The sequence below is a fragment of the Chanos chanos genome, chromosome 5 (genome assembly GCF_902362185.1).
Source record: "Chanos chanos chromosome 5, fChaCha1.1, whole genome shotgun sequence".
Classification (NCBI taxonomy): domain Eukaryota; kingdom Metazoa; phylum Chordata; class Actinopteri; order Gonorynchiformes; family Chanidae; genus Chanos; species Chanos chanos.
The window spans coordinates 5,196,264-5,208,763 of NC_044499.1; the positions used below are offsets into that span (position 1 = coordinate 5,196,264).

The following is a 12,500-nucleotide window of genomic DNA, read 5'->3' on the forward strand; positions in this document are numbered from 1 at the left end:
CCCCTGTGCGTGTAGTGTTGGCCTAGCGCCTACCATAAAGAGTCCTGATGACTGTTTAGAGGTTCATGGTTTAAGAGAAGGGGAGGGTCCTCGCCACCGATTGGCCGTTGGGACTTTTCTGGGCGTGTCCGGGTAGGCGGCAGATGGTGCGGATCGAGTGTATATGTGAATGTGTGAATTAGTGAGTGAGTGAATGAATGAGTGAGTGAATGAGACCGTGTGTGTGTGTGTGTGTGTGCGTGTGTGTGTATGGAGGAGGGGGGGTCTTCTCGCTTCTCTTCTCCAGTTTCGTGATCAGGCGCTCCACCGTATGCAGACAGATGGCTAGTGGAGTGGCTTTAATATGTCTCTAAAAAGCCCAGCCTACATTAGTGACCATCGACAGTGGATTAATTATGACTGTTACGCTCACACACACACACACACATCCAAGCACACACTCTGTACGCCACGCCTGACGAAGACGCCACGCATGTATGTGTCCCTGTTCTATTCGTACAGTTTTGTGAGAACGGGACAGCAGTATGTGTCTGTGTGAATGTTTGTCCAGATAGACTGAAGCTACTTCATCACTAAGGCTCCGAGTGGAGATTAGATTAGGGTGGTGAGAGAGAGAGAGGAGAAGAGTTAGAAAAACACTTATTTGGTCGTGGTATGGTCAGCGCTACACGGCGGGCTCCACCTCTTTGTCTTCCTCTGTAGAGACACTCTCCTGTGTTCCCCCCTCAAAACAGCCTTAGACCTGTAATGTCGGGGAGAGCTCCGCGCTGGGTTAGCACCCTGCTCGCTAAACCAGAGTCCTGTGGTCTTTCTGTGGAGAAGAGAGATCTTCTTCACGTTCGAACGCTTCAGTTCAAAACGTTCAAGTTGTGCTTTTTAGTGTCTCTTATTATTATTAAGTAGGTTTTCACACTGAAAAGTGACAAGTCTGTTTGAGTGCTTGAAGGAATTATTGTAATATGCGTTTGTAGTGGGATTAAGGAGTTTTTAGAGAAGGAATTAGCTGTGCTGTGTGCTGAACACATTTGTTAAACAAGTTTCTCACTGTTTTTTGTTTGTTTGTTTGTTTGTTTGTTTTGTTTTTTTTCCCTACACTCATGTGTACATTATACACACATTTCACATCTCCCCACCTAGCAATACTGTGTACATTAAACAAGCTATTTAGTCAGGCAAAGGCAGAAAATAAGAGAGAGAGGAAGAGCCAAAACCACTGCATCAGCTGTTCTCTCCCTCACTGTCTTCATGCTTCACCTCCTCTGTCTCCATGACATAATGAAGAATGTACCCTCCGTGTGTGTGTGTGTGTGTGTGTGTGTGTGTGTGTGTGTGTGTGTGGACTGACCCATATATTAGCGACAATGTCATTATTTCTCTTGAGTGACGCTGCGTGTCTCATTGTGACTGACACAGCCTCTCCATCTGCTTACAACACCCATGCTGTCCACGCCCTGTAATGCTCCTCTCTAAACCCCTCTCTCTCTCTCCCGCCCTCCCTCTCTCTCTCTCCCTCTCCCTCTCTCTCTCTCTCTCTCTCTCTCTCTCTCTCTCTATGCTAGAGGGCCGCTCTGGGCCAGGTAGCACAGTATGGAAAAGCCCCTAGAGGAGTAAGGGCCCAATCCAAACACACACACACACACAGAGAGAGAGAGAGAGAGAGAGAGAGGGAGAGACAGAGAGAGAGGGAGAGAGAAAGAGAGGATGTCTCTAAGGTTACCCTGAAAAGAGCAGTCAGACGGAGAGTTAGACAGGGCAGCATTGAGTGCAGTTATCTAGCCAAACAAAAGCAGGCAGGGAGGGAGAAGAGGAGGGGGTCTTACAGGGTAACACAGGAGCAGAGGGTCGGGGTTTTTAAAAGGCGCGTAGGGCTCTTCACGTCCATCAGTGGCAGATGCCTCTCCTCTCGTCTCCACGGCAGCACTCTGTCACATGAGCCAATGGGGTCCCGCGCTACTCCGAAAACCTTACTGCAGGCCCTGTCACAGAGAGAGAGAGAGAGAGAGAGAGAGAAAGAAAGAGGGGCGGGGTGAGGGCACAGCAAGAGGTTCAATCCACACACTATTAAAATGGCCTATAGTTTATTAAAATGGACTATAGTTTATTAAAATGGCCTATAGTTTTTGCAGTGAGCAGATACATATTTATGGTGGTATCATATGAGTCATGGTGTGATGCACCAATAAGAAGCTAATATGAGAAGAGAGTTTGACACTAGTTTTACCTCACTCAGAAGAGAATGACTCTTCTGTTTATTCAGAGCAAAAGGCTTCTCTCTCTCTCTCTGTCTCTCTCTCTCTCTTTAGTGAGGATAAGTTTAAGTAAACATGCCAACACGGTTTATTCGGCAAAGCTTCCGTATCTCTTGAGATTCTTTCAGAAATTCTTTTAGCATTGTTAGCGTTGTTGCTTAGCTCACTGTAACGCAGGCTAGTACCTGACACCGTAGCATAGCTCACAGCTTATCACCTTTTTCACACATTTTCGCAAAAGTTAGTGCCAGTTACACACCAGCCAAGTCCCTCTTTGCCAAATTAGTGCTTTTTTTTGGTAAAGGTAACATGTAGCTAAGTATAGAGGAATGAATAGAACAGGCCAGGGAAGCAAGGCTAATGGTTAAATTGGCCCAGTCCTGTAGAGTTAAAAAGGAATAGAAGAGCACACTTCACACTGTGGTGTGGCTGTCTTCTGTTCTCTCCTCTCTTTCCTGACTAGGACAGAGTTACAGTCAATGATTCATCATCCTCCACTTTACTGAGTAAGACAGCACCACACACAAAGCATCCTGGGACCAGGATCCTTCCCATGCATCTCTGTGGCTCCAACTGCAGCCATCTCTCTCTCTTTTTCCCTCTCTCTCTCTCTCTCTCTATTTTTTCTTTCTCTCTCTCTGTCTCTCCTCTCTCTGTCTCTGTTATGGCCTCACAAGAATCCTTTTGAGCTCAAATTGCAGCATCTCTCTCTCTCTCTCTCTCTCTCTCTCTCTCTTTCTTTCTCTCTCTCTCTCAGTTTTCTCTCTTTCTCTCTGAGATTAAAAGCCCTGAGTCATTGTGTGGTTTGAGACAGCACTGTGTCAGAGAAAAGGCAGACTTAGGTGGGACTCTCTGAAGCTGAAATGAAAGGACATGAGTGCTGTGTGTGTGTGTGTGTGTGCGTGTGTGTGTATGTGTTGGGGAGGGGGGGGGAACATACATACCTCCATGTGTAGTAGACATTCCTCTATTAGTATGAAGTCTTCTTTAACACTCACTGAAGTCCAGCCTTGGTCGTTCTATAACTACCCAATTACCATTATCTCTCTCTCCTCCTCTCTCTCTCTCTCTCTCTCTCTCTCCCTCTCTCTCTCTCACACGTCCTGATACTGTAAGCCAGTCTGTTTCTAAGCTGCCCCGATGCCAAAGGCACTTTTGAAATGTAAAACGCTGCAAACTCTGCAGATCCTGGAGAGGGATTAATTCAGTACCAGCCCCGACACACAGGAGAGTCACAGGCTCTCAGCCCCGGCCAGCAGTGAGGACGCTGTGAGCATTCTTAGACATGTGAAAAGACCCCTACAGATCAGGGCCACATCAGTGAAGTAGTAATGAGGAATCTCTCTCATTATCTCTGCGACGAGATGTTTCAGAGGTTTTACTCTCTGTCATTCACAGAATGTAGGCTCTCTCTCGTTCTACATCTGCTCCACTTTGTTATACTTTAGAAAGCATTGCTTTTTTTTTTTGGTTGTGTGTGTGTGTTTCACCTAAATTTTAAAAGCATTGTATGAAAATATTTACATAAGTTATTTTCTCATGCTTTGTTTATTTGTTTGTTTGTTTTGGTTTGGTTGTTTTGTTTTGTTTTGTTTTAAATAATTTTCGTGAAACTGCTCCTCTCTTTTCTCTCCCAACTCCGTGCAAACATCTTTGTTTCCACCTAATTCACTCTGAACTCCACATTGTGTCACCAGTCATTTGCAACATACAAGGCTGGCCTCTCTCTCTCTCTCTCTCTCTCTCTCTCTCTCTCTCTCTCCTCTCTGTCTTTTATTTTATCGAAATGAAAACAGACATTGCTATAAACTCCCCTTAATCAGATGGCAGTGGGATGTTGGCTCCATCTGAAAGACTCTGGCAGTAAATTGGACGACGGATTTTTTTTTTTTTGTCTGAAAAATTCTTTGGGAAGGGGAGGTGTGTGGGTGGAGAAGTGGGGATGGAGGGGAGGAGGGGGCGGGCAGGGGGGGTGGGTGGGGGGAATAGCTCCTCAGAAGAAGTCGTCTGGAAGAGCCCTTTTGTGGGATTTGGCAAAAAAAACAGTCGGCTTTGCCCACACTTATTAGGTGCCCCTGTCGTATTAGCAGAACGCCAGAGCTAATTGTGTGCGTGCGTGCGTGCGTGCGTGCGTGCGTGTGTGTGTGTGTGTGTGGTGGGGGGATGTCTGTATTTGTGTGTGCGGGGTGAACTCTGCAGGTCTTGTTCTGTTCATGTGCTAAGGTTTCAGAAGGACCCAAACACAGAGCTGTGTAGGTGATCGGAGCGACTCGCTCCATCGGGGTGTATGGGGTTTCGCTCATTATCAGCAGAGGAAGAGTTGTGGCCCTGTTTGGCCCGAACCAGTGGTTCTGTGTGTCCTGAGGGCACCCCCTCAGCAAAAACCAGAGACAGGGATTTGACATGGTTGGCAGCTCTCTCTCTCTCTCTCTCTCTCTCTCTCTCTCTCTCTCTCTCTCTCAGACTCTTGTTGTGGGTATTCAGGGTTGCCATGGTTTAGTGTGATACAATAATCCCACCTCTTCTAGTCACCCCTTCCTCTGGCCTCCGTGATTAATAATTTACCAGGCCAAGTGAGCAGCCAGGCTTCCCATTGGCCACACAGCACTCGCTGTCCCATCCCCCCCCCCCCCACTCCCCCGCCTGCTGCCTCTCTCTCTCTCTCTCTCTCTTCCCCCCTCTCAGTGTTCACTGAGGCTGCTCCAGGCATTAGGCCCCGTTTCCTTGGGGACATGTTTCCGAGGCAACCCTTGACAGAACCCTCCAGAACCTCTCGTCGTATAACTGCTCATGTCGTTTCGTATGAGTCTAAAAGAGCGTCCCTAAAGGGTAGACTCGCAGCAAGGGCCACGGGGAGAGAGGGAAATGGAGGTGACCCCTGGAGGGATTGGGAGTGTGTGTGTGTGTGTGTGTGTGTGTGCGCGTACTCAGAGGACCTAGTATAGGACTTTAGGCTGAGATTGAACAACCTTAGTAGAGGACTATTTAAGTTCTGCCATTCACCTGTACAGTTACACTGACCAGTATGTGTGATCCAAATGCTATTTCATGTCAATCCACCAAAACCTCTGAGTTTGGCGTCAAAATGTGACATCCATAGCCAAACACACAACCTCACGGAACCATACACACAGATGTAATCAACAATACCCCCGGTGTGCACACATAATGCACGCTAAACGTAAAACATACGTGTTGTTATGGAAGCTTTGCGTCAAACCACTCAGACCGCTATACTTTTTTGTTTTTGTTATAGCGATGTGATTATTAATATGTTTCTCTCTCTCTCCCCTTTTTCTTTCTTTTTGCTCCAGGTTTTCACCTCAGCGGCACCGTCACAGAACCTGCCACGCAGACTGAGCCAGAGGTCACGCACAAGGTCGCCATCAGCTTTGATCGCTGTAAGATCACCTCGGTGACCTGCGGCTGCGGAAACCGCGACATCTTCTACTGCGCTCACGTGGTGGCGCTGTCCCTGTACCGCATCCGTAAGCCCGAGCAGGTCAAACTGCGACTGCCCATCTCCGAGACGCTCTTCCAAATGAACCGAGACCAGCTGCAGAAACTGGTCCAGTATCTCATCACGGCCCACCACACCGAGGTGCTCCCCACGGCCCAGAAACTGGCCGACGAGATCCTGTCCTCCAACTCAGAGATCAACCAAGTCCACGGTGAGGACGCCACGCCCAAATATTAGATTCTCAAGTTTGTTCCTACTTTGGTCCAATTCGTGCTCCACAGTAAATCTGATTGTCCTTGCCCCCTGGCATAGTAATGTTGAGTTTTAGGTTTATAGTATGTGCAAGAAAAGATCATTTTAAGCTTTTTAAAGAAGCAACCAAAATGTAGAGCCAGCCAGAGGTTCCATGCTGGAACTGCTGTGAAATTTAACCTCTACTGGTTCCAGTGTGAGGTTCCCCTTTGCGTCCTTAATAACATCACCGTCCTCTACCTTATTTGATTCTCCTAAGCCTTTGCCCTGTACAGGAGCTGTATCCATTCTGTTTGTTAAGCAGTGGGCCAAGCGTCTTGGTTTAAGTGTGGTGGAACTGCTCCACGCTGTATGTTAACGGACGAGCTGCAGTGCTGGGACCGCCCTTACCCCCCCCCCCCCCCCACCCCCCCTCCCTCAGGACCTCCCTGAGTGGCCTCAGCTTAAGGCTTTGAGCTGTGAGCCCGGTGGGAGTAGCTCAGAGTGTATTGGTTTTACCGGAGATCAATGTTCAGCGTTCAGACTCGGGAACGAACCGCTTTGGTTTTGGTTCCGCGCTGTCCTCAGCTTTGTTTCTCAGAACGAAGAGTGTGTCCACACTGTGTTTGGACAGCTCTGGTTTGTCAGTGGGCTGCCTCTTGCTCTGATATGGGAAAGAATGCTTGTGCGCATTCACCGTCGAGTCTTCAAACAACCTCTTTTAACATTTGCCGAGAAGTGCAGAGAGAGAGAGAGAGAGAGAGAGAGAGAGGGAGAGAGAGAGAGAGAGAGAGAGAGCAGAGAGAGAGAGAGAGAGAGAGAGAGAGAGAGAGAGAGAGAGAGAGAGAGCAGAGGTGGAGTACATCCTCTTCCTCTTTCCCTTGCCCACACCCTCTCACCCCATCTTCCTCCTCTGCATTGCAGCACCACCATCCTGCAAAAAACTTTTTTCCCCAACCCTAGAAGCAAAACAAACAACAACCAAAAAAAAAAGGAATCAAACCCTTCCCATCCCTGAGTGAACTCACTGGTCCAGGATGATGATGTGAAAAAGAAGGAAGTCAACGTCTCTGTCCCCTGACCTTGTTTTGAGCCGGAGAGGCCGGGGGTCAGGTGACAGCTCTCGTATCTGTGTTTGATCAGGAGACGGCCCAGCGCTTTGATTCTGGAATGCGTGCGATGCAGCGGAGCCTGGCAAAACTTACGACGGTTTTGAGCGCGCAGAGTAAACGAACAACGCCGTCGAGACACCTTTAAAGGAACCGTCCCCGCTTCACCTTTGACCTCGTTCGGCTTTTTCCTCTGCGCACGAGGTTAATGAACACAGGATTTACGAAAGCATTGTGTCACACGACAGAGCGAAATCTGGTTCGCCTGTTGACTCGAAGCATGTCGTTTCTAGAAGCTTCCCACAGTGGGTCCCTTAGTGCTTCTGTGGAACCTGCAAATAGCAATACCTCACTGCTTCAGTCCAATGCGTTTGTAACATTCTTGTCCATTTTTAGCTTGTTTAACAGGACTTAATGTCTCTGAACGGGCAGGAAATAGTCAAAGTGCGAGTCGAGAACTCGGATCGTGCCTTGGCTTTTTTGAATGTCGTCTGAAGGTCATTCGCGTCTCTCTCTCTCTCTCTCTTGTCTCAGAGCAGACATGTATTTAACACCCAGAGTCCATACCGCCGGTGTTGGTTTTGCTTTGTAAGCATGCCATGGTGCAGCTAATCTCTATAAGTTGTTATTGCTCCTCTAAGGACCCTGTCAATCCTATTAAATTATAATCTCCATTTCCCGATAGAGCCTCTTACCATATATGACAACTTATGCTAAGAACAGACCAACGTCTGTTACCAGTGCACAGTCCAAGCGAGCACATCCACGTGTAAATAACCTGAACTAAGCTAAGCTATACGACACTGGTTAATGCCTAGAGACTGGAGGTGTGTGCTCGTTCATGGCAACGCGAAATCGTTAATAAGAAGGTTTTTCTCATGTAAGGGTCAGTGCTGCAGAATGTGCTGATTGCTGATGGTGCTGATGGCCGGTGGCCGACGGTGCTGGGGTGGGGAGGTGGGGTGGGGGGTCGGGGGGTAGTTGCAGGAGGTGGGGTGTGTAACACTGAAGGGGATTGGCGTATTGAAAAAACTGTTGGACTCTCTTCAGAGAAAGTGATTGCTTCTAATGTCTCCTATCTCTCTCTCTGTATCTCTCTCTCCCTCCCTCTCTCTCTCTCTCTCTCTCTCTCTCTCTCTCTCCAGTCTATCTATCTGTCTGTCTCCCTTGGATGACTGCTCTTCACCAAAAGTGTAAATTAATGATGTGCAGATCAGAGTGGAGATTCACACTGTTCTTAAAGAGAGCGTGTATCTGTATCTATACTCTGTGCATGATTAAACCTGAATGCTGCATTACCGTGCAGGTCAGGAGGAGCTCTCTGAAACTCTCTTACCGAATGGTGGGACAAAACCCAATCTCAGAGTTAACACCACAGCGCCATGCTCGTGCCATCAATCAGTCCATCAGAACATTTATTGTCTATCTCTAAACATAAGTTAAACTTTGAGACAATGACTGACATTTATTGTTGTGAAGGTCTTTTCATATCAGATGTCTGTATGCGGTTGTCAGTAGGTCTCATCTTGCCTCTCTCCTTCCCAAAAAAAGAAAAAAAAAATTGTTGTGTAGATTTTGCTCCTGTGTTTGTCCTCTGGATGACACTAAATGTGTGTATGTATTTGTTTGTGTTTGCTCCCAGGGGCCCCAGACCCCACTGCAGGGGCCAGTATAGACGATGACAATTGCTGGCACCTGGATGAGGAACAGGTTAGAGAGCAAGTCAAACAGTTTCTCTCACAGGGAGGATACTACGGCTCTGGAAAACAACTCAACTCCATGTTCGCCAAGGTGAGAGAGAGAAAAGACAGTCACTCTGTACGCCTGTGTGTGTGCGTGTGTGTGTGCGTGTGTGTGTGTGTGTGTGTGTGTATGTGTGTGTGTGTGTGTGTGCGTATGTGTATGCGTCTGTGCGAGGCAAGGCGTGTTTGATATGAAATGTGCTATTATGATGAATTTTTAAGACCGCTGAATTCTGGGAGGCCCATTTAAATCAATGTGTTTTTAATTAAATGTCAAGCTGCCTCTTATTTCCAATAGCCACTATGACAGTTTTTTTTTTTTTAGTTTTTGTTTTTTTTCTCCATTGCAATATTCCATCCTTCATCAGGAGATAAGAAGAACTGCTCAAAAGCCTATTTTGGTTTTTATATTTTTAATTTCTTCCCTCTTCAGTTTGGTTACTCTCCGCACACTTAATTACAATGGGAAATATCCTAATCTGTGTTTACATTATCAGTTATTTTCTCTCTCTCTCTCTCTCTCTCTCTTTTCTCTCCTCTCCCTGCGCTCTGTCTCGTTCTGTGGCCGTATCACATGTTCAGTGTGCACTTACATTGATAATGATATTAACGTTGCCTTTGTCCCATTAGTACATGCAGTGCGTTATCTGTGTTGTTCTTTTTTGACATATTCTGTGAGGTGTCAGGTTCAGGGTGTGACTTTCTGCTTTACTGCAGTTGGTTGCTCATTATCCCCATGTTTTGACAGTGCACTGATGTACCATATGTTTCAGTGTGGGGTGCTCAGCACACAGCGTTATCAACATGCAGAACTTGTAATGAAACTCCAGGTGTTTATTATTGGGAGTGTGGTGTCAGGTGCTACAGATGAAGTCTTTGTGCTTTTGTGGCTTCTGGTCTGTCTGTGTGTGTGTGTGTGTGTGTGTGTGTGTGTGTGTGTGCGTGAGTGTGTGTGTGAGAGTTCATTTTGGCACAGAGGGTGTGTGTTTGTCACTCTGGGGTGTGTGCACGTGTGTGGACATGGGAGATATGTATTTATTCTGCTGTTGTGTGTGTGTGTGTGTGTGTGTGTTCAGGTGCGGGAGATGCTGCGTATGCGGGACTCTAACGGAGCGCGGATGCTCACACTCATCACAGAACAGTTCATGGCCGACCCTCGACTGTCGCTATGGAGACAACAGGGCACTGGCATGACGGACAAGTGCCGACAGCTATGGGATGAATTAGGTGAGTAGAGTTAGCAAAGGACCGTCAATGCAACCTTTTCCTCTCTCCAAACCGGTTTCACGGTGTGTTTACTACCCGCAGTCTGTTTGATTCGCTAGCTCATGTCAGGTAACTTAGCAAATCCGAATTCTTTATATTGCCTAGATATCCTCAACATAAAATTCATCTCAGATTCATCACTTTCCCAAAGCCCTGCTCTGCAACTTCCTGTTTTCCCTTGTGTAATGTCATTTGAACTCCATGCGTATGTGATACGGACTGATATGGATTTCAAGAGTGAAAAAGTAAAGAAGGAAATTATGATCGAAGTAGAAACAAATACGGGAGAAAACCGAACGTTTAACGTCAGCGCGCTCGGCAAGACGCTTCGGCAGTTCCCTCCTTAAAGAAAAAAAAAAAAAGTCCTCTCCTTCATGCTATTATTCACTTAGACGTAACTTAATCAGGCTTGTCTTGGACCTTCGATAGCGGGCCGGGGGCTTTTAATCATTAGTGTTTTTTAACGGCGATCTTCCGCTCGATACGCGCAGTCAGACAGCGCGTTTCTGCGTGGGTTTTTTTTTTTGTTTTGTTTTTTTGGCTGCGTCGGAGCGGTGGCGCGGTTCAGACGGGACCTGCTGAAGTGACTTTGGCTGACGCGTGGCCTCCCTGGCAGTAGCGGCGGATCAGCGCGGCCCAGTGACTCATGCAGGAGTGTGTACGCGGAGCGCAGGGCCAGCCGCTCTCATCTCTGCTGGGGAAAGGCATGAAAGGGCCGCGGATCAATGGGCTTTCAAGCTGCCTCCTATTGATCCAGCCATTTAAAGAGGTCGATGAACGCACATCCTGAGGAGGCTCATTTAAGAGCAGGGCTTGTCCTCTCTCTCTCTCTCTCTCTCTCTCCCCCTCTCTCTCCTCTGAGACACTGACTAACGGTAAACAACAGCTCTTACCCCAGGATGGCCGTGCATCCTGATTTACCCAGCCCACGTCTTCTGTCTGTCACTATAAGTGATCTGTCCAATAAAAAAGGAAGAGTGCCAGCAGGGTCAGGGTTTGAATAACAAGGCCGATTTTGACTGGCGTTGGCATTAGGCCATTTACAGAGCCCCAGCCCACTTTTTTAATTAGCATAATCAGCAGTTTAGCCAATCAGTGTTGAGAGATTAAGGAGAGGTGTAGATGACAGCGATAGAAAAAAAAAAGAGACCTAAAGGTGACCATCTGTTTGCCAAAGACAGAAATGTGATGTGTGATCTTCTGCCCGTAACACAAGCCACCCAGGTAAGAGAACACCTGTCAAATATCACATTCTGTCTAGCTCCACTGTTTGACAGGGTGTGGAATGGGTTGGTTGGCTGCTATACTGCTATGAAAAGCCCAGTCCTTCTTTCATTTATTTTTTTATTTATTTTTTCCCCATTTGACTTTTAAGATCCACTCATTAAAATCCAGGCTGTCTCCAGGAGAAAATGTTTCAAATGTAGTATAGATAAACATACATGCTTTTAGCCTCTGTCTCTTTCCTTCTCTCTCCCTCTCTCTCTCTCTCTCCTTCTCTCTCCCTCAACTCACTTGCCCCTTTTCTCCTCTCTTGCTCTTTCTCTCTCTCTCTCTCTCTCTCTCTTTATCTGCCTGTTCCTGGCTGAAAAATGCAGTTAAGCAAGTTGAAAAAGGCCTGTATAAAGAACCCGTCTGCCTTTTCCTTCCCTGTGTTGTGTTGTGGTGTGTGACAGGTGCGCTGTGGGTGTGCATCGTATTGAACCCACACTGTAAGAGTGAGGAGAAAAGCGGGTGGCTCAAACAGCTGAAGAAATGGAGCGACATGGACATCTGTCCGCTGGAGGACGGAAATTATGGAAGCGAGTTGCCCAACATCACCAACGCATTGCCCCAGAGTAACCTCGCACAGGGTCAGACATGCGCTCGCACACACGCACGCACACACGCACGCACACACACACACACAAACACACACGCACACACACACACACACAAACACACACACACACACAAACACACACACACACACACACACACACACACAAACACACAAACACACACACGCACACACACACACACACACAAACGCGCACACACACACACGCTCACACACAAACACACACACACACACACGTACGTGCACACACACACACACACACACACACACACACAAACACACGCACACACACATGTACGTGCACACACACACGCGCGCGCACACACACACACACACACACACACGTACGTACGTGCACACACACACACGTACGTGCACACACGCATATGTCTATATTTTAACAGGGACTTCCCACTGGCTTCAGTTTTACTGTAAACTGAGGTTTAATATTGAACCCTGTCGCTAACTGTAAGCGCAGATATTTTAGCATTTTCTTCTCTTTCGATTTATGGTTTCAGTAACAACCATATGTTTAAAAAAAAAAAAGGGAAAAAAAAGGATTTGTCAAATGGGGACCAGTAAAATATCCCCAGGAGCATGAGA

The 12,500-nt window shown here is 47.2% G+C and overlaps 1 protein-coding gene across 1 annotated transcript in view; it reads left to right on the top strand.

Annotated features, from left to right (window-relative positions):
* The window catches only part of zswim5 (zinc finger, SWIM-type containing 5), a 53,181-nt gene that overhangs the window by 30,047 nt on the left and 10,634 nt on the right, over positions 1-12,500 (top strand). Inside the window, exons 2-5 of the mRNA XM_030774234.1 lie at positions 5,564-5,920; positions 8,692-8,840; positions 9,868-10,018; positions 11,734-11,910. Coding sequence (XP_030630094.1) covers positions 5,564-5,920; positions 8,692-8,840; positions 9,868-10,018; positions 11,734-11,910 — 834 coding nt within the window. The remainder of the gene's footprint in view (positions 1-5,563; positions 5,921-8,691; positions 8,841-9,867; positions 10,019-11,733; positions 11,911-12,500) is intronic.